General features: G+C 44.2%; 1 protein-coding gene across 1 annotated transcript in view; it reads left to right on the plus strand.

The window, feature by feature from the left end:
• nrxn3b (neurexin 3b) overlaps positions 1-23214 on the plus strand; it is a 209012-nt gene that overhangs the window by 60126 nt on the left and 125672 nt on the right. Inside the window, exons 10-18 of the mRNA XM_068753834.1 lie at positions 7941-8144; positions 9566-9592; positions 10924-11043; positions 11510-11622; positions 11828-12096; positions 12332-12522; positions 13138-13311; positions 14201-14227; positions 16041-16160. Of these exons, the coding sequence (XP_068609935.1) occupies positions 7941-8144; positions 9566-9592; positions 10924-11043; positions 11510-11622; positions 11828-12096; positions 12332-12522; positions 13138-13311; positions 14201-14227; positions 16041-16160 (1245 nt within the window). The remainder of the gene's footprint in view (positions 1-7940; positions 8145-9565; positions 9593-10923; positions 11044-11509; positions 11623-11827; positions 12097-12331; positions 12523-13137; positions 13312-14200; positions 14228-16040; positions 16161-23214) is intronic.

Below are 23214 nucleotides of genomic sequence, written 5' to 3' on the forward strand. Positions count from 1 at the left end.
AGCGAGTTGACGCACGCATTCTGAAGCTCCCGTCTATCCGTTGAAAAATTTGTTTGGAATGAATGAAAATCACATCGGCCATGCAGCCGTTTCCATCCACGCTGCACAGTCGCCCAGCCGGTTGAAGAGAGTCATTGTGGCTGAGTGAGATAGAATGAGATGTGCGACTGGAGTCTTCAGGATGCTTTTCCTGCGTTAGCATGAAATAGTTAGGAGGGAGGGTGAGAGACTTTAAAGGCTGAGGAATCATGATTAGGCTTTCAGCGTTGCCCTCCATCACAGCGAGGGAAAACGGTTTTCTCAGCTTCTTCCCTCGCCGCCTGTCACCTCAACTCGTAGATGGCAATCGACCTCCATGTTTCAATCTTTGCTTCCTTTTCTTTTTAAGAAAGGATAACCACTTTAAAAAGCCTCCACTCATCCAGCCTTTCACATCCTTCCTCTCTTTGCCCTCCCCCCCCCTTCTTACCAAGAACAGGTGATAAGGACATCTGGGGGAGGGGGGTTAAGGGGAGGAAGGATGTGAAAGCAAAAGCGAGGGAATGCATGAAAGTGTTTATAGAAAGATTGACACACTGTTAATGGAGGGCAAAGAGTGAGCTGGAGAAGGATGGACGAGCAATCAACCTTGTAAAGCATGTGATTTATTGATTAGCCAGACAGTCGCATGTTGACACCATTCAGAGCACGTTTGTTTTACTCTCCGTTTCATCTGCAAACTTACAGCCACGATGAAGTGTAGATGTTCGCCTTTTTAAGTAGAGGAAATGCATGTCATAAATTGACTTTGACTTTCTTCCTCGGTTTTTCTCCCTTTACGACATTTACAACGAGGCTTTTAGCCACACGCGCGCGCCGACAGCAGAAGCTTGCTGGTTCTGAACTCGGTCCATTTAGCACGTAGCACCGTTGTGATGCATTTGTGTGTGTGTCGCTGCAGGTGGTTGAATTTGAAGCATCACTGGCGGCTTGCACCTGCCGCTCACCGCCATCGCTATACTGCCACTGTATCGTGCTCATTATATATTGATGACAAAACATCCTGGACTTTGAGAAATCATATTTGATGTACTCAGCACGGGAGTGTCTTTCTCCACACGACAAATGATTGCTTTTTCTTTTGGGGTGTAACCAGTGAACCATAAGACATCAGAGGAAAAAAAGATGTGGCGCATTTCTCCATACAGGTCAACTTTAATCACCGTATGTCACAGTGAATGATAAATATAGTGTATTTCCTCATGAGGGAAACAGAATTAAGGCTGTATGTCTTGATGAAGGTGTAAGCAGCTGCTCTAACTCTGAGTTAAGAATAGACTTGTCGCTGTGCTCTGACACGCCTCTCGACATTTTTCATGCACGCTGAACATGCTAATCTGATCCTCCATGTGAATATCCTCGCATAATGACAAATTCACAGGACTTGCACAACAGCTGGTGTCAAAGTAAAGTGTTAGAATAAAATAAATATCCAAAGCAATAAAATGCTGGCGTTGTGTCAAATAAATCAATGCATTTGAGATGTTTTTCCTCCATTGATGACGCATGGCTGCACACATACTGTAGCTGTAGAACTGTGTGTGCATGTTTTCCTTCGTTTTGCACTCAAGGGAAACATGCGTGGTGCTAAGTGTGGAAAATTCCTGGGGCCTGAGTATTTCTTTTAATTTCCTAGTTGAGAAAACAACAACAACAAAAAGGTCCCCTCTATATTCCCTAATCATCGCAGCTTCCCTCCATTCTTCTTTTGACACTTATCTGTTCCCCCAGCTGTTGTTGGACAATTTAGCCGAATAATGAGTTTGGTATCTTCTGCATTAGCGAGCGTGCCGCACGGTTGTTGAGATGAGTTCTGGCATTCAGCTATATGAGAAAGGACTTCATCCCAATTTGACCATCTTAATTCTTTACCCTCTCCATTTTGCTGAGATAATGTTTTTCTACAGAAGAGGTCTCACGTGATTGGAGGTCACCTCGATTGAATTTTAATTATAATCAATGCCAGATGTGATCATTTCCCTGAGCGCATACAGAAGAGGAAATACAACGTCTCCTCTCCTCTCCTCTCCTACCAAGGGTATTTGAATTGCCTACCATTAAAGCCGGCGTCTCGTGCCTCCGGCGCCAAAAGAAATCCTCACGGCGAGGCGACAGTCGTCCCTGCTGAGCTGGAACCGCATGCCAGAAGTGCCTGATGCCACTCAGCGCCGCACATTCTAACAGTGAGAAGAAAAGGCTCACAGAGAGATGATAGATGGAGCAAGAGAAGGACAGAGAGGAACAGACTGTTGACTGAATTGCTTAAAAGGCCAGAGAAACAGCGGCAGAGTGACAGAGATTTGTTTGACAGTGTTTACCCAGGAGAAGTGCAGATCCTCCCGCACCCTGAAACTGTCTGTTCATTTCCACTCTCTTGCTGCTTGGAGCATTATGCCGTTGCCCCCTAATCTCCATTTGTAATTAAATGTGTTCTTCGGAGCTGCGCCGGGTTATGTAATCCTTGACTCTGATTGTGGCACACTATGCAGCCCGGAGAGGATGAGAATGGGCTGAATCCATCTTCCCATGCTTTCTGTGTCTCATTGCATTCTCTTGTTGTTCCCTGCATCACACACTCACTCACAAACACTCCCTGTTCTCTCTATTATGGTGGATTCTTTCCACACTCTCTCTTAGGGAACACTAAGTGGGCATCAAGCCCATCTACAGACCTCTCAGGGCAGCAGGTTCCCAGAGAATCAATCTGACTCCTAGGATAAAAGAGGGAAAAACAGAATTAGGCTTTTCCTTACGGAAGAATCCCACCCTTTACTGGGTTTGCCGCAGTACCTGGGAACGCATGTTTTATTAAAAGCACGACTTCATTGTGGAAGTTCGTGTGAGGAGAGCTGAAACTGATTTCGTACGTTCTTTATTAACAATAACTCTCGTGCGTGGCTTTATACAGCAAGACCGTAGACTGGGACCAGGATATGAAGCGTGCGCAGTGGGAACTACGGCAACTGGTGTAGAACACACATCATAATGCACATGCAATCATTAAACTGAATGATCCACATTCATGTCTTCTTCTACCATTTTCACAAATCAAGAAACACTCATTTGCTTTGATAGTAAAAGGAAAAGCCAAAACAAGTTTAGTTTGTTTGGTCTTGTATTCCTCCGACTTCAGTTCATTCCTTACTCAATTTACTCGCCTTTAAATGTCTTCTTCTCTCTTCTATTTCCATCCCTTGCTCCTGTTACCACCCTTCTCATCCCTGCCCCATTCATCATCCCATTCACAGCAAGTCAAACGAGGAGTCTGTGGACAGCGCGCGGCTGTGTTTGACTTCACTGCCCCCTGCTGGTGATGAGAATCACTGACACAGAGAGTTTTCTTTTCAGGGACAAAGTTGGATTTGTTAAAAACCGACAAGATCACAAAAGTTCTGTCAGACCAAAGGACAATGCAGAGTCCTCACCTATAATCGTATGTTTTTTTGGTAGTGAGAGGAAGCATGCGGAACGGCGCCAGGTCCTCGGGTGGATTTGAATGTGCAGTTCCCAGTGCACCATTACGTCACCGAAAAGATTTGATTGCACTAAATTCCTGCATGAATAATTTGCAGCGCTCCGCAGTCCCGTAAATGTAGCTACTGTATTTCACGACCTCAGGTTGCTCGAACACTAAACAATAGGTAGATTCCAGAACACCAGATGTGGAAGACTTTTACAGCAGTGCAAGGCTGCTGAGTTTGTCCAACATATTGCTGGAGTTGCTGGAAATATGGCAGATCTAAGTCTCTTTGGCACGAGAACTCTGAACATCTGGCAAATGACACCCACGGGAGAACAGTCGGGTCTCCCCTCATACTTCCTGCTAATACATATATTTTATCCAAATTGCAAGAATAATGTTAGAAGTAGAGGCCGTAGTTAATGAACTGGTATCCTAGATTCATCCGGTCCGCCACAGTCTGATTGCCTGATTATCTCATCGGGTATTTTTCACATATTTTTAGGGGTTATTGGATCAAACTCGAGCTGTTAAGTCTCCGAGATGCATACCAGCCGTTGACCTTTATTTCTCTCAATACCCTTTTTTTGCCCCCAATTCTTGTCATTTGAGGCCTTAAAATCCACACAGATCTGTTTAAACATGGAGCATAAATACATTAACTGATTAAGTCTTCATGCAGAATCCAGAAAAATACTGCAGGGACCACCGACCCCTCCCAAATGACTAGTTTGGACCAAATAAGAAGCTCAAAATACCCTTTACTCTTCAGCCAAAATGGCATCCAGTGTCACTAGAGAGCAAAACATACTCTTAAACCAAGCTCCAACTCTCATGCTGACCCTATTTCATTTTTCCACATTTGCATCTTGGGGGTGTTTGTGCTACTATACAGTGGTGAAGGTTGCTATGCAGGGGGCATGAGCCTTTCCACATGGAGTTACCCTTGTGTGGTCATGAGTGCAACAACTGACTCAGCAGGAGTTTTACTCTCATAAATCATCTCAGTCTGTTATTAATCACACCTCCAGTAGGTGGGGGGGGGGGGGGGGGGAATGCAGCAAAGCTTTGAATAATCCATCTTAGTGTGACCTTCTTTATGCAATATTGTTCCGTGACTTTCTTTGGGAATATGGTGACACGAAACCAATGGGAATGATTCAATCACTTGGTTGTTCTTGACCCGGGATGCAGAGAGAATAAACGGCACCGTATGATGCCCGGAATAAAACCGTGCTTAAAGATGAATGCGCACAGACCCATTTCTATCTGTCACATGTCCGTCACGCTGTGTGGGTTTATCTCATCCTCGTGTTAAGCCTGTTCAATGGGTCTGATGCACAAAACCGCTTACTGCTTCATATTGATGCCACATGACCCTTGACCTCTGAAACATTCCTAAATTCATGTGGGCCTGCTTGGGTTGAACACAGAGGAGTATTTGATAATCCCTGTGAGGGTGCCGACCTTCCGAGTTTTGCTGTCTGGAGCGGATTTTATTCTTCGCAGCGCTTGGTGTAAACTACTTCCTGAATGTGAAATGTCATTCTTTACATTAGCTAATTTATGACACTGCTGATGAATTAGCTTTGATTCAACTGCAGTATGTGCTTGACAGATCAATGGGATATTTTTCATCATGTGTATGTGTGTGTGACTCCAGACTGAATCGTGGGGAGGTGCACTGCGGACGCCGTCCACAGCCAGGAGCATCTTCTGTTGAGTGCAGGCATTTTCTACTACTCCGGCGTAGTACACAAACACTGCACACACACTGCACATAAACACGCTATATATAGACGCACAAAAAGTAGAGGACGACACACTTAGTGCCTGTGAGGTTCTTTATCGATGTCCTTATCCTTGCTGCCGGGAAGAGGATATGAATTTTAAACTTTAAAGATTTTTGACAGCAGGAAATGTGTGTGTTTTTCACCACGTGTGTGTGTGTGTGTGTGTGTGTGTGTGTGTGGGAGTGGGAGTGTGGGGAGAATGATTAGACAGGCACAATGACTGTCAGAACCATTTTTGGTTTGTTTATCAGAACAAAGACTTGTCATTCTGTTTGCGGGAAGAAGAAGAAGAAAAAAGATTAGGTGATTCTACACAGTTAGAGCCAAGGCAAGTAAATAATGGGAGCATGGAGAGAGAAAGAAAGCAGATTTCAGTTTGAACAGGACCTCTGTTGTGTGTGTGTGTGGGTGTGTGTGCGCGCGCTGAAGAGATTTGTCTGGCGTACTCCCCCTTTCTCTCCTTATAAACCTGAGCAAACGTGAAGCCTCTCACTCAGAAGCTTACCTCCTCCTCCATCTTCTGCTTCAATTGACCTGCTAATTATGTAAAGTGCTGGCCTCACTAGAAAAGGCACGCACATGCACAGAATGGAAGGCGGCATCTTAATTACCATCTGAAATGACATCCGTGATATATTCCTCTGGAAATGCAGCTCACGCTGCGGCTGCATCGACGCACACGGGCCTGAACGCGCACAAACACCCTCTCCGGATGGAGTTAATCACCTGCTGCATCTTCACGAGGCCTGTTATTAGCCCGATAGCTGCTATAGAGGACTGGAATCGCAGCAGCAGTCTTCATTTACTCGGGGCGTGTTCATTAATTCCCTACAAAAATGTTAAGTGTATTTCACTTCAGCTGTCTTCTTACGCATCTCCACGGCTCAGGGAATGAGCTTTACATGATGCGGCAACATGTTCTCAGTTACCATGACATCAGAGTCGGAGCGAGGCGGCAAGAAATTGAATTAACGCCAACTGAAATAGAATGAGTCATTATTATAATTGATATGAATATATGTCAGAGCAACATGAATACGATGAAACTGGATGCCTTAGTTGCTACGTGTTGTAAAGACAGAATGTGTGACTTCAAAGGCCTTTTATTACGTGAATTGTAAGTTAAAATACCTTGCAAAGCAGTGCAGTGCAGCGTCGACCGGTGTGCAAATGCTCCGAGAGAGGTCAACTGGTGTTTGGGAGGATGATGCAAAAGGGCAGGGTGAAGTGGAGAAGGTTGGTTTGCTGTGGCGACCCTGGACTGGACAGATAACTCCGTCCCTCTGAGAATGCATGATGCTAACTGTGGTGATCTGCTCTAGTCTTTCATCATTATCATTGAGTGACTCCTTTCAGCAATGTTTCCATCCCAGAGGCACCGAAACGCCACACTGGACAGCTCAGGCTCTTTTTTTTACTCTTAAATCCCTCCATCATCATTGCTTGTTTGTGTTTTCCAAGCTGCAGACTGACTCTGACCATGCTTATGTGGCTTTCTTCTTCTTCTTGTGTTGACCTGGCTCCCTCTGGGGATCTCTCTGCGGACACGCGAGTGTGTGTGTGCGTGCGCGCTTCTCTGTCAGTGTGTAAAGGAAACACAAAGAGGAATAGAGGCTGTGCAATTTAAATTTCAGTAGAGCCGCGGAGCCGCGGTTTCATTGTCCTCCAGGCTGCCGTACACAACAGCTTGTCGGAGGATTGGGTTTTTCCTACGGTCCTAAAAGCGGCACAGATAAATAGAGGATTTATTAAAAGCTGTTCGGCAAGGCGGTTCAGCCGATCTCACGCTGCTTATGCGCGTTTTTGTGCACTATAACACACAAACCGTGACGGGTGGCGCAGAGCCGGCATCTGCGCAAAGCTGCTCCAAAGTGACACCATCTTTCTGTGGACCTCGTGTAAAAACGATTACAACAATATGAGCACACTGGATGCTACACGCAGCACGGCACCATTTACAGGTGCACGGCTCCTTCTGTGTGACGCTCCAAAACATGAATGCTATATAGTCCCAGCAATTCCCCAGACGCAGCAAAACGGTGGCGCATTTCTGAGAGCGCCGTTTCTTTCAGAAAGCCGAGGTGTCAAAACAGGTATGTCATGGTTGGATACCCTTTTTAATACGTTGCCCTCTCTCCTCCGCGAGGCCCGCAGTCGACTGACAGATTTCCTCCTCCTTCAGTCCTCTCCTCTCGCTCTCTCTCTCCATTTTCCCGCGCAGATTCCCGCCGCCTGAGAACCGCCGTTGTTTGAATTACACCGTCGTTGTAAATACTCCTCTTTTTTATATTTATATACATTTTCACAGAAACGATTAAAGACGCCAGCTGACATTTATAAGCGGGACTTGCCAGGCAGCGGAGGAATTAGCATGATGATTTAATTTTCTGCACACTGAGCAGCGTGCGCGCCTCCGCCTGTTAGCGGATGAGAGAAATCCGGCTGCCGCCGCGGGCACGCGGGATGTAAAAATGGAACGTGTGTGTGCATGTCAAAGCTTTCAATTGGGTTCATCTTTCACGCGCGTGTGTGCGTGTGTTTGATTTCACTGCTGTTACGGTGTCTGACTCTGGACACCCTGTCCTCCTAAATAATAAAAATGCGGGCATCAACCTTTGAACCTTCTCCTTCCTCCCTTTCTTTTCCAGAGGCATCGATCCTTTCCTACGATGGCAGCATGTACATGAAGGTTGTGATCCCGGCCGTCGCGCACACCGAGGCGGAGGACGCGTCCCTCCGCTTCGCGTCCCAGCGCGCGTTTGGCCTCCTCATGGCCGCCACGTCCCGCGAGTCAGCGGACACGCTGAGACTCGAGCTGGACAGCGGCAGAGTGAAGCTGACGGTCAACCTAGGTATCGTATATAAACCGTCTCCGATGACGCCTCCATCCTCCTCCTCCTCCTCGACCTTGAGAGGAGGACTTTTTTTTTTTTTTGCATTTTTTATAGCTTTATAGCTGCATGTTATGCGTCGATTGGCCTGGCTGTTTTTTTTTTTTACTGCCTTGATGCTCACTGTAGATTTTTAGATGTATTAAATCTAACACTAAACAAAGTTATTCCTGCTCCGCTGCACATCTTGCGAACACATCATTGATCATTGCTCGTCATTGCTACAAATAGACTTCTCCAAAGTCATAGTTTGCTTCATGAATGGCACCAATTGATGGCTCGGTCCACAGACACGCATCAATTCAAATGAATAACATCTGTAGATTATCTCCTGCCATCTATTCAGAGCTGCAGGTGAGTGTCTTACTGCTGCACTGCATCTACTCCTGTTGTCTTTTTCATTTTTTTTCTTTTGGCTCATGTTTTTTTTCTCTCTCTCTCTTTCCATCAGTAGCCGATTGTCTATAGCTGGCATCTTCCATGCCTTGTTCAAAGATGGCACTCACCCCTTCAAAGGCCCCCCCTCCGAGCCTGCAGCCTGCCTGGCAAACAGCCCGATGCCACAGCACCCAGCGCGCCTGCAGATGGTGGCACACGTGCTACGGTTAAATAGATTGCAGGCCTTTATAGCAGACAGCCAAGACTAGATACTCTGGACACGAAGCACATGTTCAAATGCAAACTATCAGATTCTGGCCCCCTGCAGAATGAAAGGCGCTCTTAACCACGGCAGATGAAAACTTAGGACATTGCTCCTTTAAATTTAATGTTTTTTTTTTTTTTATGTGCACTTTGGTCAGTTTCGCTTTTAAACAACGTTGATCCTATTTCTAGTAACTGACATAGAAGCCTCTGTACGGTGTTGGTGCTCCGTGGCTCGGTGCTGTTTGTTACCACTATTCTGTTGCGGTTGACGGCACATGACCCTCCAGGTCACATGGATTTCAACCTGCACTTCCCAAAACACAGGGGCGCTACTCCGTCTCAGATCAGCATGTAAAACAAATAAATTAAAGTCGACTGACTTCACAGAAAACTATTGGGAAAATAAATTTCTCCTCTCGCACAGGTGAATTTTTAAATTTGGCCACTGAAAAAGCGGCAAGCTCCCTTCTCCCTTTTTATAAGCAGCTCACAAAGTAGATAAACATTTTCAGCACATACAACATTCAAAGTGATTAATGAAAAGATCAGGACTGAGATTAAATTGGACTTCCGGCATCAGTATTATATATTGATCATCAGTCCCCTACCAGGCTGAAATGGCTGCCGGGGTCATGTGACCGTCCCCGGAAGGTGGTTTTTTTTGCTCTTGGATGTCTGCAGCTGTAACCTTGAAGGATGCGATTTCATCTGTCACTTATTCTCCCCTCCCCATCTAGACTGTGTCAGGATAAACTGTAACACCAGTAAGTCAACATTCTTGTCTTTGCAGCCTTCTTCCTTCAGTGTCTGATTAGAGCTTGTGTTTTGGATGTCGGGGGCAGAGATGGGAGCATGCAGCGAACTGATAAGGGGATTTCTCAGATAAGACAGAAATAAGTAATAGCCTGACATCAAAGTTATGCAAATCAGACTTAATGTACAATATGTTTTAAAATGGCCCATTTTTCAAATTAAGCCTCATGCCTGTAGCTACTCCCTGAACAGTAGCATTTTTACTTTATAAGCTATATTGTTTTTCCAATTATACTCTTATATATTGCTCTGAATCGCACTCTCTTTTTTTAAAGACTTTATTTGAACACCTTTAATGGCTGCTGCATACGGGCCTCTCAGGAGACATAGATGATGCCAGCCAGGATGCTCTGACTCATGAATGGGACTCTTATTTCTCATTAGTTCCTAAAAACACTCAGTGAGTGAGACTGACTAAAAAAAAAAACGCTATCACTTCCTGCCTGTGGACTAAGTATAGATACAATCATCATTGATTAGCTGATTGCATCCTCATTGATTAGTCATACAGTTAAAATGCATTCAGATGTTGGCGAGATCATGTATATTCATTCCTGAAGTGTTTCAGAATATTTTATGGAAAGTCTTTTTTTCAGTTTAGGTAGATGAATTTCTTTTTTCCAAAAAACACAAAAACGAAGACTTTAATTTTTGCTCGTGTTTTTGATCCCTTTCGAATCAACCTTAGTCATGTTAACTTCTTGTATATACTTGCAGTACAGTACAGTTTATTGTTGAGTCATGAGTTCAGATTAAGATTCTACATCCTGTATTCAAATTATGTTCACTTAATAAAGAACAATTCGCATTTAGATCTGGAATTTTGAGAGAGCGGCGTTGGCATATAGGGCTGTGGTGCCCTCAAGTGGTCGCTCAGAATAATGAAAAAAAACAAAAAACACAATAAAAAGCAACTTCTCTGCAACTGATTTGAGATACTAACAAAAATAAATAACACATTGAAAGTATAACCAAACAAATGAAGTTCACATATGCAAGATAGAGACAGTCGCTGTCTCTGTTTTTGAGTAATTTCATGAGTAAGAGTAAATTATTTACTATAATTTAACATCTTTGTCCTCGTTTGGAAAACCTAAGTCAAGTTTTTGTTTAAGAAGTAAGCTTCTAAATTATTGAAACATAATTTAGCAATTTATGACAAATTAGATTAAATTAATAACAATATTTTTAGGATTCTATTGCGTTTATTGTGTGAGGTTTAGTGTGCGTTTGTGCTTTCACCCCCGCCCCCATCCCTTGACTAACTAACCCTCCTCTTCAGGCAAGGGCCCTGAGGTTCTTTATGCTGGATCAAAGCTCAACGACAATGAGTGGCACTCAGTGCGAGTGTCCCGCCGCGGTAAAAACCTCAAACTCATTGTGGACGAAGACATGGCTGAAGGTATTTCTCTTGTGACCCATGCAATTGTGAATTTATAATGTGTTCAATACGCATGATGTTTTTTTCATTGATTTAATTGATTTCCTATTTCTCTCTTTAATGCGAGTCTCTGATGCTGTTTTAGTATTCATTGATGATACATTTCAGATAAAGAATCTTCTCATATAAATCAAAGAGATGTAGGTGTTGTGTTATGCTTCATGAATTAACTTAGTGTCTGCTATATAGTATTGCTAATGTCATTATTTTGAACATTTCCTTCGTGAGAAGTAACGATGCAGAAATAATATCATCTTCCAAGTCTTTGGTTTCTTGTTTGAATATTTGCCAACATTTCTTTGTCGCCAGTCTCTCACGGTTCCTGATGGTGAACTCACGGGGTTAATACATCACTTTCGCTGTGTTCAGGATTAGAACGGTATCCTTCCTCCTCTTTTACCCTTCATCTGTCCATTCTGCTCCTCAGGTCAGATGGCGGGCGACCACACCCGTCTGGAGTTCAACAACGTGGAGACGGGCATCTTGACCGAGAGGCGGTTTCTCTCGTCTGCACCCTCGTCTTTCATTGGTCATCTTCAGGTATACGAAGCAATACATCCAGATGCATTAGTTCAACTGTTTCTCATCCTCATTCATCATCTCAGCCACAAATCACTCCCAGATGTCTCATGTTGTCGAGGATGTGAAGGCTTAAAGGTTGTTAGCATTGTGCAGTAACCTTGACCCTGGTGGCTCCAAGCTAAGGTTGAATCATGGGAATATATTTACATTTTTCTCCCTGCAGAGCCTGAAGTTCAACGGCATGCAGTACATCGACATGTGCAAGAACGGGGACATCGACTTCTGCGAGCTTAACGCCCACTTCGGCATGCGCTTCATCATCGCTGACCCCGTGACCTTCAAGACCAAGGGCAGTTATTTGGGCTTGGCAACTCTGCAAGCCTACACCACGATGCATCTCTTCTTTCAGTTCAAAACCACATCAACCGACGGTTTCATCATCTTCAACAGCGGAGACGGGAATGACTTCATCGCCGTGGAGCTGGTCAAAGGGTAGGTGGTGATGTCGGCGGGTTGTTGTCGGGGTAGTTAGTCGCTGAAGGCTACCTGGACGAAGCGGCTGATTGAATTAGCACCATTACGCTACAAACAAAGACTCTTTTCAGTTTAAGCCTCATCAGCTTCAGACCAATACGAGCAATCACAGAATTGTCTTAATCAGCGTGTGACGATGCGTCAGCACGCACAAATACACACACTAAGGAACCCCGTGCTTCCTCCCTGCCAGGTTTATCCACTACGTGTTTGACTTGGGGAATGGGCCCAGTCTGCTGAAGGGGAACAGCGACAACCCACTGAACGACAACCAGTGGCACAACGTGGTCATCACCCGGGATGCCTCCAACACCCACACCCTCAAGGTGGACACAAAGTCCGTCACTCAGAACGTCAACGGGGCCAAGAACCTTGACCTGAAAGGTAGCGCATTCATGCTGCTGGAATGAGCCAGTCATTTCTCTCACGTTGAAGGTTAAAGAATATCACCGAGCATATGCTCATCTGCAGCGCTATGTAAATAAGCCATTAAACAAATGCACAGCTTGACTTTGACCTCAACTTTTAAGGACTCTGTATCTTTGGATGTGAAAGGGTTTTTTTTTGACTCCATATTCCCTGTTTCCAGAAATTTGCCAGCGAATCTTATCTTCTGGAGGAACTGATAAGGAAAATTTATGAAGCATTTTACCTCAGAGATGCCAATTTAGTATAATTAAGTCACAGTAAATGTATTAGCTTTAGTAGGAGGGGTAATGCAATTTACTGTATATGTACAGGACATGGCATAGTATCCAACCCACCACCAAAATAGCATTAGCCAGATGCTAAGCTAAGTTGATGTGCTGCGTGCTTGTCACTAAAGTCATATCAATATTCTCATCTTCCCCTCACCAAAAATGCAAAAAAAAAAAAGTTCTCCCCCCATATGATCATTATATCCGTAAATGAACTACAATACTGTCACCATCAAAAAAGAGTTGTGTTATCATGTCAACACGCCGACGTCTCTGTCCGCTTCTCCTCCTCCTCCTTCAGGCGACCTGTTTATCGGAGGTCTGGGACCCAACATGTACCAGAACCTGCCCAAGCTTGTGGTCTCGCGGGAAGGCTTTCAGGGCTGCCTGGCCTCGGTTGACCTCAACGGCCGCCTGCCGGACCTCATCAACGACGCCCTTTTCCGCAGTGGGCAGATTGAGCGCGGCTGTGAAGGTACAGATGGCCCGTAGCGTTTAAGAATCATGACCAGCCTCTGAGATTTATTAGTCTAATTAGAAGGCTCTTCGGGAGCCCTTGAAGCCACTTTTGCTGGCAGTGGTACTTCCACTTATCTTCTTTTTCATCACCAGGCATCAGGCGCCGCTTCATGAGAAATAATTTGTCTTTCCTGTTCTGTAATAATTGCTTGTTAACTTTTTATGTGGCGTCACTATATTTTAAGTGCTAAATGGGAAATTCAGGAACATCTTACTTTGAAGGATTTAAATCCACCCAGAATTTTTAGTTTTTCTTTTATATTTCAAATTATAAAGTGAGCCATTTCAAGAAAATAGAGCTCAACCACTTCCTCTTTTCTTTTCTTTCTTTTTTCTGTTGCAAACCTAAAAAAAAAAAAGCCAAGCTGCTGATGAAGTGGTTTTAATACACTGACTGTGCCTCCTCCTTTCCATCATCATCATGAGGCTCTTGTCATCAGTAGTCTGTGTAGGGAACTGATGGAGCTTGATAAATCCTGATTTATTCCATCTTTCATTAATATGCTCAATTTCCTATACAGTATGACATTTGGTACACAGTTCTACAGATGACCTCTAGAGGGCAGCATAAGACTGAAACATGAGCTTTTTTTCTCTCAAGAGAAGAATATTTGGAAAAATGCAAACTCTTTAGTACGAAAAACAATTATGATTATGTAGAAGATTTATTCACGAGTGAATCCCCTCGGGAACAAATCAATATCCTTTCCCATTGACCTGATGCCAAAGTGACAAACACATGCAAGCTTAACAAACACTAATGATGCTGGTCCCTCACTAACCTTTGCTCCTCTTTTCCGTTCTGCTCTGTTCTGTTTGTTGTTTTCTTTTCTGCGCTAACAAAGTTGGTTTCACCAAAGCCGACCTGCAAGGTAGACAGTTAAAAACACAGCCTCTCGGAGGCCTGCTCGCATGAAAGTCTGCTGTGTGCAATGCGATCGTGGGTGTCACCATGGCGATAATGTACCCCTTGGCGCTGCAGAGGTGACCCGTTCTCTGAAAACAAAAGTTAACATAGAGACCAAAATAAAAAGAGAGAGAGATGCAGTAACATACTGGAAAAAGAATGCTTATTATACAGCTGCGGCGTCAGAAGCCTTATGTTGAATTATATATCTTTAAGCTGCAGGTAACACTTATTATATAAATTGTCTTAACATTCATCCGTTTCCCTGCTACATGTGCTTAAAGGTCTAAGGTCAAGAGAGTGCTCAATGCCAATGAACTGATAGAGAAACAGTGCAGATCCGAGACTGTGTTTGTTATGTTACATTACAGACCGGCACAGGCAGCAAGAACAGGCTGTCACCGCACCGTCTAAATGTCTCACGCATCGGACCTCGTTCTGCGTTGAGTTTTTCAGAGATCGAGCAACCTCCTGCTGCAACGCTCAAACAACCGGACGTTGTGTATCTCACAGTGACGAAGGAGAATTGATTTGTGCACGCAAACAAAAGACTCACCAACATGTATGCCTCACGGGACGCCTGGTTGACGACCGTTACCTTACATTGCACAGTAAATGCACTTTCAGCCTGCAAACTTGCTCTGCTGTCCACCACGAACGCCACCATCTCTGTCTCCACTTTGTTTTGCACAAGACGACCTTCTTCAACATGGTTTACTCGCGTTTGTCTGTCATTTACATGGATTTGTTGATTTCAGTTTTTTTTTCTTTTTTGCGTGTGTTCCATACTTTTGTTTGGGGTTATTAGAAGGTTCCCTCGCACTCCCGCCTCGACCCCGATGGAGGAATTGTTTATCTCATTATCTCTGCTGTGCACTCGTCCTTATCTGCATTCCCTCTCTGTGTGTGTATTCAAAGGTAAGATCTATGTGTGGTGTGGAGGAATGGAAAACACACATTCCCGTTTCACTTTGAATACCCTCCTCGACTGCCGTCTGACTGAGGTGCATTCGCGAGGATATGCACTACATGTTCAAGTTCATGTAGTTCTTTATGTTCCTTCTCTCCTCCGCTCTTCAAAAACAATCTGCTTGTCTCACGTGTCTGGTGTTCGCTGCATATTCACAAGTGTCCCGGTCCGCAGCAACAATGCCATTTCTTTTAAACGAGTGACGTTTGATAGAATCGTTGTCATTTGTCTAAAAGGCTCTTCTCTTCACGTCTTGTCCTGCTTGTTCACCGAGGGAATGCAGGGTTTTATTTAATGTGACGAAATGATCCGAATTACCTGTCGGGATGTCTAAGACGCATCGTGCATGCCCACGGGCACATGAGAAGAAGACGTTTGCAGGGAGGTTGACGGTGCCGTCGCATCGGCCCGAGCTGGGGTCCAATTCAGCTTGTGTCTTAAGGAAAACTAGCATGCAGTACTTTTACAGTCATTGCCCAAAGTAAAGTCCTAAGCTGTCACTGCTTGGAGAAGTGTTCTGTTGATCCTGTGAAGGCCTGGCACTAGCTTTAACCAGCAGCAAACAGGATTCCCTCCACCGCTGTTTAAGTGAATTGTACTCCGGGTCAGGCTCCCTGCGGCGACACTGTCTGCTCCTCTCGTTCTTTCTTCTAGGCCCACATGCTCTCTCGCTCTCTCTCTCTCTAGACGTGCACTTCTTCTGCATGAATCCTGCATTGTTAAGGCTCAGGAGTAGCTCTTGCTGTCACTAACGCCTCTCTCCTGCCGCATCTCTCTCTCTCTCTCCCCCTCCTTGCCTTTTTCTCAGGCCCGAGCACAACCTGCCAGGAGGACTCTTGTGCCAACATGGGTGTGTGCATTCAGCAGTGGGAGAACTTCACCTGCGATTGCTCTATGACGTCTTACACGGGGACGCACTGCAATGACCGTGAGTTTGCCGCTGGGCTCGTGTGTCCACTAAAGGAGCACTACGCTGATTTTCTTTTCCTTTTTTAAACCTGTGAACACAGAATACTGTCTGTTGTAGGGAGTGCCAAACAGCGGGTGGAAGAGCGATACGGTATTAATGATCCTGTGACTCTAATGGGAGGAAATTGCTTGAGTGGGATTGATGTCAACTTGTAGACTTGATGTTCTTTTAGCAGACAGCTTTTGTTACAAACTGTGCGAACAGAGTTTGGAAGACATGACGGGTCTTTGAATAGTTAAGTGCCATTTTGGATTATTTTTATGGAGTGTACCTTTTAGCTGCTCTAAGAAGTAGAATTGAGGACATCTGAGCTGCTGCTGCTGCACTAGTGTGGTTCATTGCAAGTTCTTGTAGCTGGGAGTGCTTCTTAAAGACATCCAGTCAACACGCAACTCCACTAAACCTCTGCATTAGTGTGCATTACGCAGCCATAGCCTGCATGCAGAAGTCCCTGAAAAGACATTGTAACATGCAGCAACGTCGCAACTACAAACACACATTCTGTAAATGCAGAACAATCCGAATGGAGCCAGCCCATCCCGTCCCGCAAGTGAGTGGTACGTCCTTGACTCAAGGACTCCAAGGCTGTTTCAATCACGTTCTTAATAAGCGTCTGTGAGATTTGTGGCATGAAAGTGGAGCTGAGAGATTAATGGAATCTCTGAAATGAAGAAAAAGAGACGCTGCTGTCAGTTTTAGAGCATTTTTATTCCCTTTTTTTGCAGCAGTGTCGGCAGTTTGTTGTAACAGGCTCGCTTGATGTCCTAAGAATCCACGTTTATGGCTCCTTCGAACGGCCGTGACCGATGATGTGTAAAATATCCACTTCTGCCTCAATGGCCTTTTCATTAACGCCCTTCAAATAGCTATCATAGGAGTCAAAGTGTGAGCTTGCGCGTGTGTGTGTGTGTAGGGCTCTCTTATCCCCATGACACTAGGGGATTTCCCCTCAGAAATCACGGTTGGCGGTCTTTCATTTAGCGGTTAATAGGAGGGGCATTCTGCTGCAGGGCCAGACTAATGAGGTGATGGAGGCTGTTCGCAGAGCTGCTTGCTACGAGCGCCGTGTACGACTTTATATCTCTGAAATGCTTCCTCTTTCTTCCTTTTATCACCCTTTCCTCTCACCCTCCTCTTTTTTTCTCTCTCTCTCTGCCCAAAAATGACGTGACGCAGGTCATGCAATCCACTTTGCTTCTCGACTGCTAATGGAAGATGTGTGTTTATGTGCTAATTAGAGATGAGAAGCCCCTTGTTGATTCACCTTCCGGTGCCGCCTGGGAGGATTTGATGGAGCTTTCATTGATTTCCAATCGCCACAGACATATTTTGTCTCGAAGGACAAGAGCTCGGATAGAAACGTGTGACACTGCAGTACTATTCCTGCTTTTGCAGATAGATATTCACTGGTATTGACCGGACTGTCCAAGCGTATAATAGCATCCTTAACTGAGCGCTATTACCCGTAATGAGAAGGTCTTTGTTGATTTTCTTGTCGATTTTCTTTCTTTAGTTTTATTTACTATGTTACATGGATTCAATAAACTCAAGTCAAACGAGTCAAGTTTGGTTTGGGAAGACGTGACTGAATGAGGTAAGTGTGATGCTGACAATGATGACGTCATGTGCACCTGTCCGAGGGCGGTCACACCGTCATTTCACCCGCCACCAGGTGGCGGTAAATCCTAATGCAGGACTCTGCTCCATCTTTTAGCTCAGAGAAAATGAGATGCAATCCCCCGGAGCATGAAATCAGCTTTCCCGTTATTTCCCTGCACTGCCTTCCCTGTTCCTCTTTTATTCTCATCAGCCACGCCCCCTACAGACCCACCACCCATCCAATTTCCATAGTCATGGGATCTTAGAGAGAATACTCTGCCATCGCCTACACAATATACAATCAAACATAGCGAAATGCATTCATATTGACAAATCTTTGGTTTGTTTGGAGTGGAGATGAAGATGAAGATGAAGATGACGATGACGAGCACAGACTTTGCCTCTGAGTGTGTGCGATCCTTGCCAGCACGATGCTGAGAAAGACTTTCTAATTAACAATGGGGGAGTGGAGCTTTACCCTCTATTTCTCTCAGACACTCCCTCTCTTTTAGCTGGCAGCAAATATCAGTAATTGTCTGTTTCTGTGACTCCGTATAGACTCGCTGTCCGAATGGGGGGAAAAAAATAAAAAATGAACAAAGTGCAGAGAACATTTCTGCCAGCGAAGCTTCTTGCTGTGCCATCAGTGCTGATTGTTAGCGTAGCGCCTCCCTGCCCTCTTTGTGTTCCTCCATTGCTGCAAATAGGGCTCTCGGTGGCAAAGGAAAAACTCAGCAGGCAAGAACGATCCGTGCTCCTTCCATTTATTTTTGCGTGCCGCTTTGCACCAAAGAACATTTCTGGAGCCACTCGGACAATCTGGCGGTACATGTTGTGCCTCTCTCTAAATAAAAAGAAGAGGGGAGAGCGGACTCTTTTTATAGCATTTTTATCCCGCTCTGTTTTAGCTCACCGCTTTTGTCATGCACATTTTCATCTCCCTGTCGTCTTGCATCCATCCCAATTCCCCCCCTCTCTATCCCTCTCCCTTTTCTCCTCCTTTCCTCTCCTCCCTTTTTAGCAGAGCCTCCCTGTCAGGCTCCATGCATATGGCAGGGTTTCACTTTTATCCAAGGACATGGGAGCTGTAGTGAACAGCAGCCACTCCTCTTCCACATCCAGAACAATTACTCAACTTACATAATAGAATTATCTCTGCAAAGGTCATTGTTCCACAGCGGGGACATGGAGAGCAAAAGGAGAGATGGAGTGGACGAGTGAGATGCTGATGTCAGTCGCCCCTCATAGAGGGTTATTTAGGAATGTCTAGCAATGCTCGCTGGGTCCGCAAATGACAGGCTCAATTGCTTCACTGCTTCCTGTATGTTTTCTTTTTTTTTATCATGGCATTGAAGACATTTTCTTCAACTAATCGAGGAATGAAGGAGTGATGGGGAAAATGCAAAAGAAGAGAAAGAAGCTAGTGAGAAGGAATGCTGCCCTTTATTGGTCGATGTGTCGGTTCCACAGGATTAAATCCACACAAATTAGATGGGAACGGGGATGAATGGAGGTTTTTTTGGGTAAAACAAAATCAGATGCTAAAAGTCACACATGCTGCTGATATCTAACAAATGGATTAACAAACTGAATCCGGCTTGGACAGATGAGGATGCGGCCACTCCACATCGTAATAGCGCTCTGTCAGCCCACTTAGTTGGTAAATGGCAAAATGAATTTGGAAAGGTGAGCTCCAAATGGGAAGAAGTAGACAAAGCATCCTCATGGTATTTATTTTTCATTTTTCAAAAGCCTGCAAAAAAGACCTTTCACTCAGTCTGTGAAACTACCTTTTGGCTAAAGAGGGCTTTATAAGTAGAGCATAGAAATATGAGAGCATTTGACTATAAATACCACAGGTAGATCAGAAATGGACCAAAACTGGGCCAAGAGAATTATTTGTCCTCTGGGCACAATTTATCCCAAAATATTACTTTGAAATGATCTGACCTGTCCTTGTAGTAAAAAAAGAGAGGATTATGTTAGTTAACTAGTAAATACCCATGCAGCTAAAACATTGCCTGGCCAAGAAGCCAGTGATCGTAAAGATCTGACAGCCACCTGATGTATTATCACAAAGGAATATGTCTTAAAAGATGGAGGATTTCCGCTTTGAGGAAACTGTGTAGCTGTCGCTCCGGGGGGGAAAGTGTAATTGCCTCCCATCAACGAAGTGGAACTGGCCGAAACACACCCATGCACAAGAAGCCACAAGCATAAAGGTGTCCCTGCAAGGTTTCTAATCTTTCTTCTTCTTTATCGCTTTATCACTCCCTTCCTTGTTTTTTTTTTTGTGATATCTGTATTGGAACAAGAGCTGGACCTCCAGCCCTTGAAGGAGGGGGGGGGGGGGGGGTCTAACAAGCTGCCCAGCTATGGGCCGATCAGGCTAATGATGCTTACCTGTCTCTAATAGTTGCGTCAATCGATGTATTACAGCCGCGCTCTGGAGCTGCTGCATGATGGGATATATATAATGTTGTGAAGCCTGAATGCCCCAGGGCCAGAAGAAAAAGGATGAAAAGCAGGTATAAGGATGAAGGAGAACAGTGGGAGGTTTTTAATCATTTGGACTCATTTATTTTTGTTTTAATATGCTAATATAATGCAGCATATTTCCTATTCGCTAACTTAAAGCTTCACTTTTTATTATTGTCATATAATTAATGAATAAAATATTACATTTCAACTGATTACCTTATTATTATTTTTATTAAGTGCAGTGTGTACATTTTCATTGTTTCACTCAACAGGACTCACTGTGTGTAAACTCAAACATTTCCCCTCGTCATAAAAATAGCTTGAATTACAAGTGAATGTTTTAATTGAGTTTACCTTCCCTTTTTTACGAGCTCATTTTCTTCATGATCTTTGTTGCTACATGTCCTAGTGCATTATTGGACTATTTGTCAGGCTGCAGAGTCCATGCAGCATAAATGCGACGTGAGAAAGTGTAAAACAGACGGAAACACTGGTGGTGGTGCCCAGCTCTACTGGGCCTGGGGCAACGTTATGTATTATCTCAGGCCGGGTCCGCACGTAGCTGGATATGAAAAAAAAAAAGAAGTTTTTCTACGATTTGGCCTCTCATTCACACAAAACCACAGATTTCAGTCATTGAAAATGATGGTTTCTAAAACCTCCGCCCAAAGTGAAGACTTGGGGAAAGTCTGTTTATGCGTCTCTGTGTAGACATCAAGGTTTCCAGAAGTTGCTGCCTGCGCCGTGAACACATATTCGGACGTGGCTCTACTGCACCAGAGTTACATCAGTGCTGCGGCACTGGGGAGAATGTTGGACGTTCTCTCGCTGCGATAAATACAATCACGACTTCCGCTGTTGTCTGTGGATACAACTTGTCCCAGAACCTACAAGCTGCCTCAGCGAGGGCACAAGAGAGCTGTTGTATTGAATGAGGGAGGGAGGGAATGATTGAGTTGAGCACATTACAGACAGTTACGGTGAGGACCATCCATCTGTTTCGGTGCCAGGCGGGCAACCTTGAGGCTGTCAGAGCTTTCCCAGCACCCACCCTGGCCCTTCCAGCCTGAGAGCCACAGACACATCCATCAACTCATGCTCTTAGACACATTTCAGGAGTGCAGGCAACACATACAAATCACCCAAACAATACCTCTAAGACCTCGCCTGGATTTCAGGGTTTTGGGCAGGAATATGTCTTGAGTAAATGCCGTTTTCTTTTGCTGCATTTATTTTGCTTGTCTCACTTATCATTGTTTCCTGTCACTGATTTTTCTGGTCTTTCTGCAAAGAAGATGAAATCGTCTTTTCTTTCAGCCATTTCTCCTACTGCTATCTGTTGTCACATTGTGAAAATAAATACAAATGCGTCGGTAAATACGTTTTTGAATCCATATCTGGGTTATTGTAGGTGAGGCAAATACAAGGCATTTGTCATTTCCACGTGCATTTGCGTGAGTGAAAAATGGGAGACCCGTTCATTGTTTTATAGTAAAGTTATTTAAGTAATTCATTTAAAAGGCACGCTATGAACCCCAAACATAGATGTCACCATTTGATGCACTGTACCACATTATAGATAACAGCTTATTTGCATATGTAGTCCCTCAGCAGGTCAAGACAAAGAGATGGAGCAATATCAAATGAAGACGGACGACAAACAGTAACTGTAACATGCATAATTAGTAGGCTAATTAATAGCTTATACTGTATGCCTGAGAGTTCATGTACTCTTATATACCTTAGAGCTATATGCTTCACATAAGTCACACAACTGTCAGCATCCATCCTTGCATGCAGAATGTTTTTAGCTTCACACAGAACAGTCATGTCTTTTCGTTGCCATAGCGAGCATAGTCAAGAGTTTAAACAAAAAAAGCTTACAGTTGTTAACTATGACAGCAGGAGGACATTTCAGGCCTGAACCCTGAAACAACATTGGTTTCTTGAAGGCGCTTTGTGATGGGCAGGTTGAGACATCCAGCCATCGAACATCCCTGATGTTTTTTTTTGTCAGGTGGAGGCATTTTAAGGCAATTGCCTCTGACATTTTAATTTCCATCAGCAGGCAGTCCACTTTCACTGCTGAGCAATGAAGGGCCTCGTTCCCTGCTGTTTTGTGCGTGTTAGCCCTCTGCCGGTGGCATTCATGCATGTGACATACCCTTGAATTATGTAAATTAGGCGAAATGTTTAACTCCATGGCTTTGTTTGAGCAGTAATTAAGGTAACATAACATCATCTCCCACATGGTTTAAGAGGAAGGAGAGTTGGTCTCACCGACTGTGTTTAGTATGCAGGTTGTCACCTCCGCCAAGGTGGAGGCTACGTAATCACCAATGTTGGTGTATTTGTCTGTCTGTTAGCAACATAACTCAAAATGATAAGGAGCGATCTTGATAAAATGTTCAGGAAATGTCCTGAATGTTACCAGGAACAGATGAACACATTATGGTGATAATCCAGAAGAGATCCTGGATTCTGGATCACTTTAAATGTTTCAATAACTTTGCAGTCAATGGAGCTTCAGAATTTGTTCCTTAATATCTCAGTTGGTTATTGACCGATACTTATGGAATTTGACTCAGTCATGTAGGGTCAGGACTTCTATCTGAGCACTGAATTTCATTGGAGATTGGATCTGGATTGTGGATGCTGTCGCTATTTTTCCAGAAATAGGGGTACATATTGCATTTAGCAGGATTACGGAAAACCTGCTGGATGGTTCTTTAAATCTGAAGATGTGTCTTGATCTAACTTAGATCCCATCAAATTTTGAGAGCGATCTGGATATCTGTCGGGATACAAAACAAATCTGGATTTTTCCATTTACTTATAATGGGGGCTTTTTCAAAAAAATCATATCTTGTAAAATATGCATTCAATTCACTCACCAAAAATCAATCATAAAGGGGTCTGATGCACTAACATG

Source organism: Brachionichthys hirsutus, chromosome 20 (genome assembly GCF_040956055.1).
Source record: "Brachionichthys hirsutus isolate HB-005 chromosome 20, CSIRO-AGI_Bhir_v1, whole genome shotgun sequence".
Taxonomy (NCBI): domain Eukaryota; kingdom Metazoa; phylum Chordata; class Actinopteri; order Lophiiformes; family Brachionichthyidae; genus Brachionichthys; species Brachionichthys hirsutus.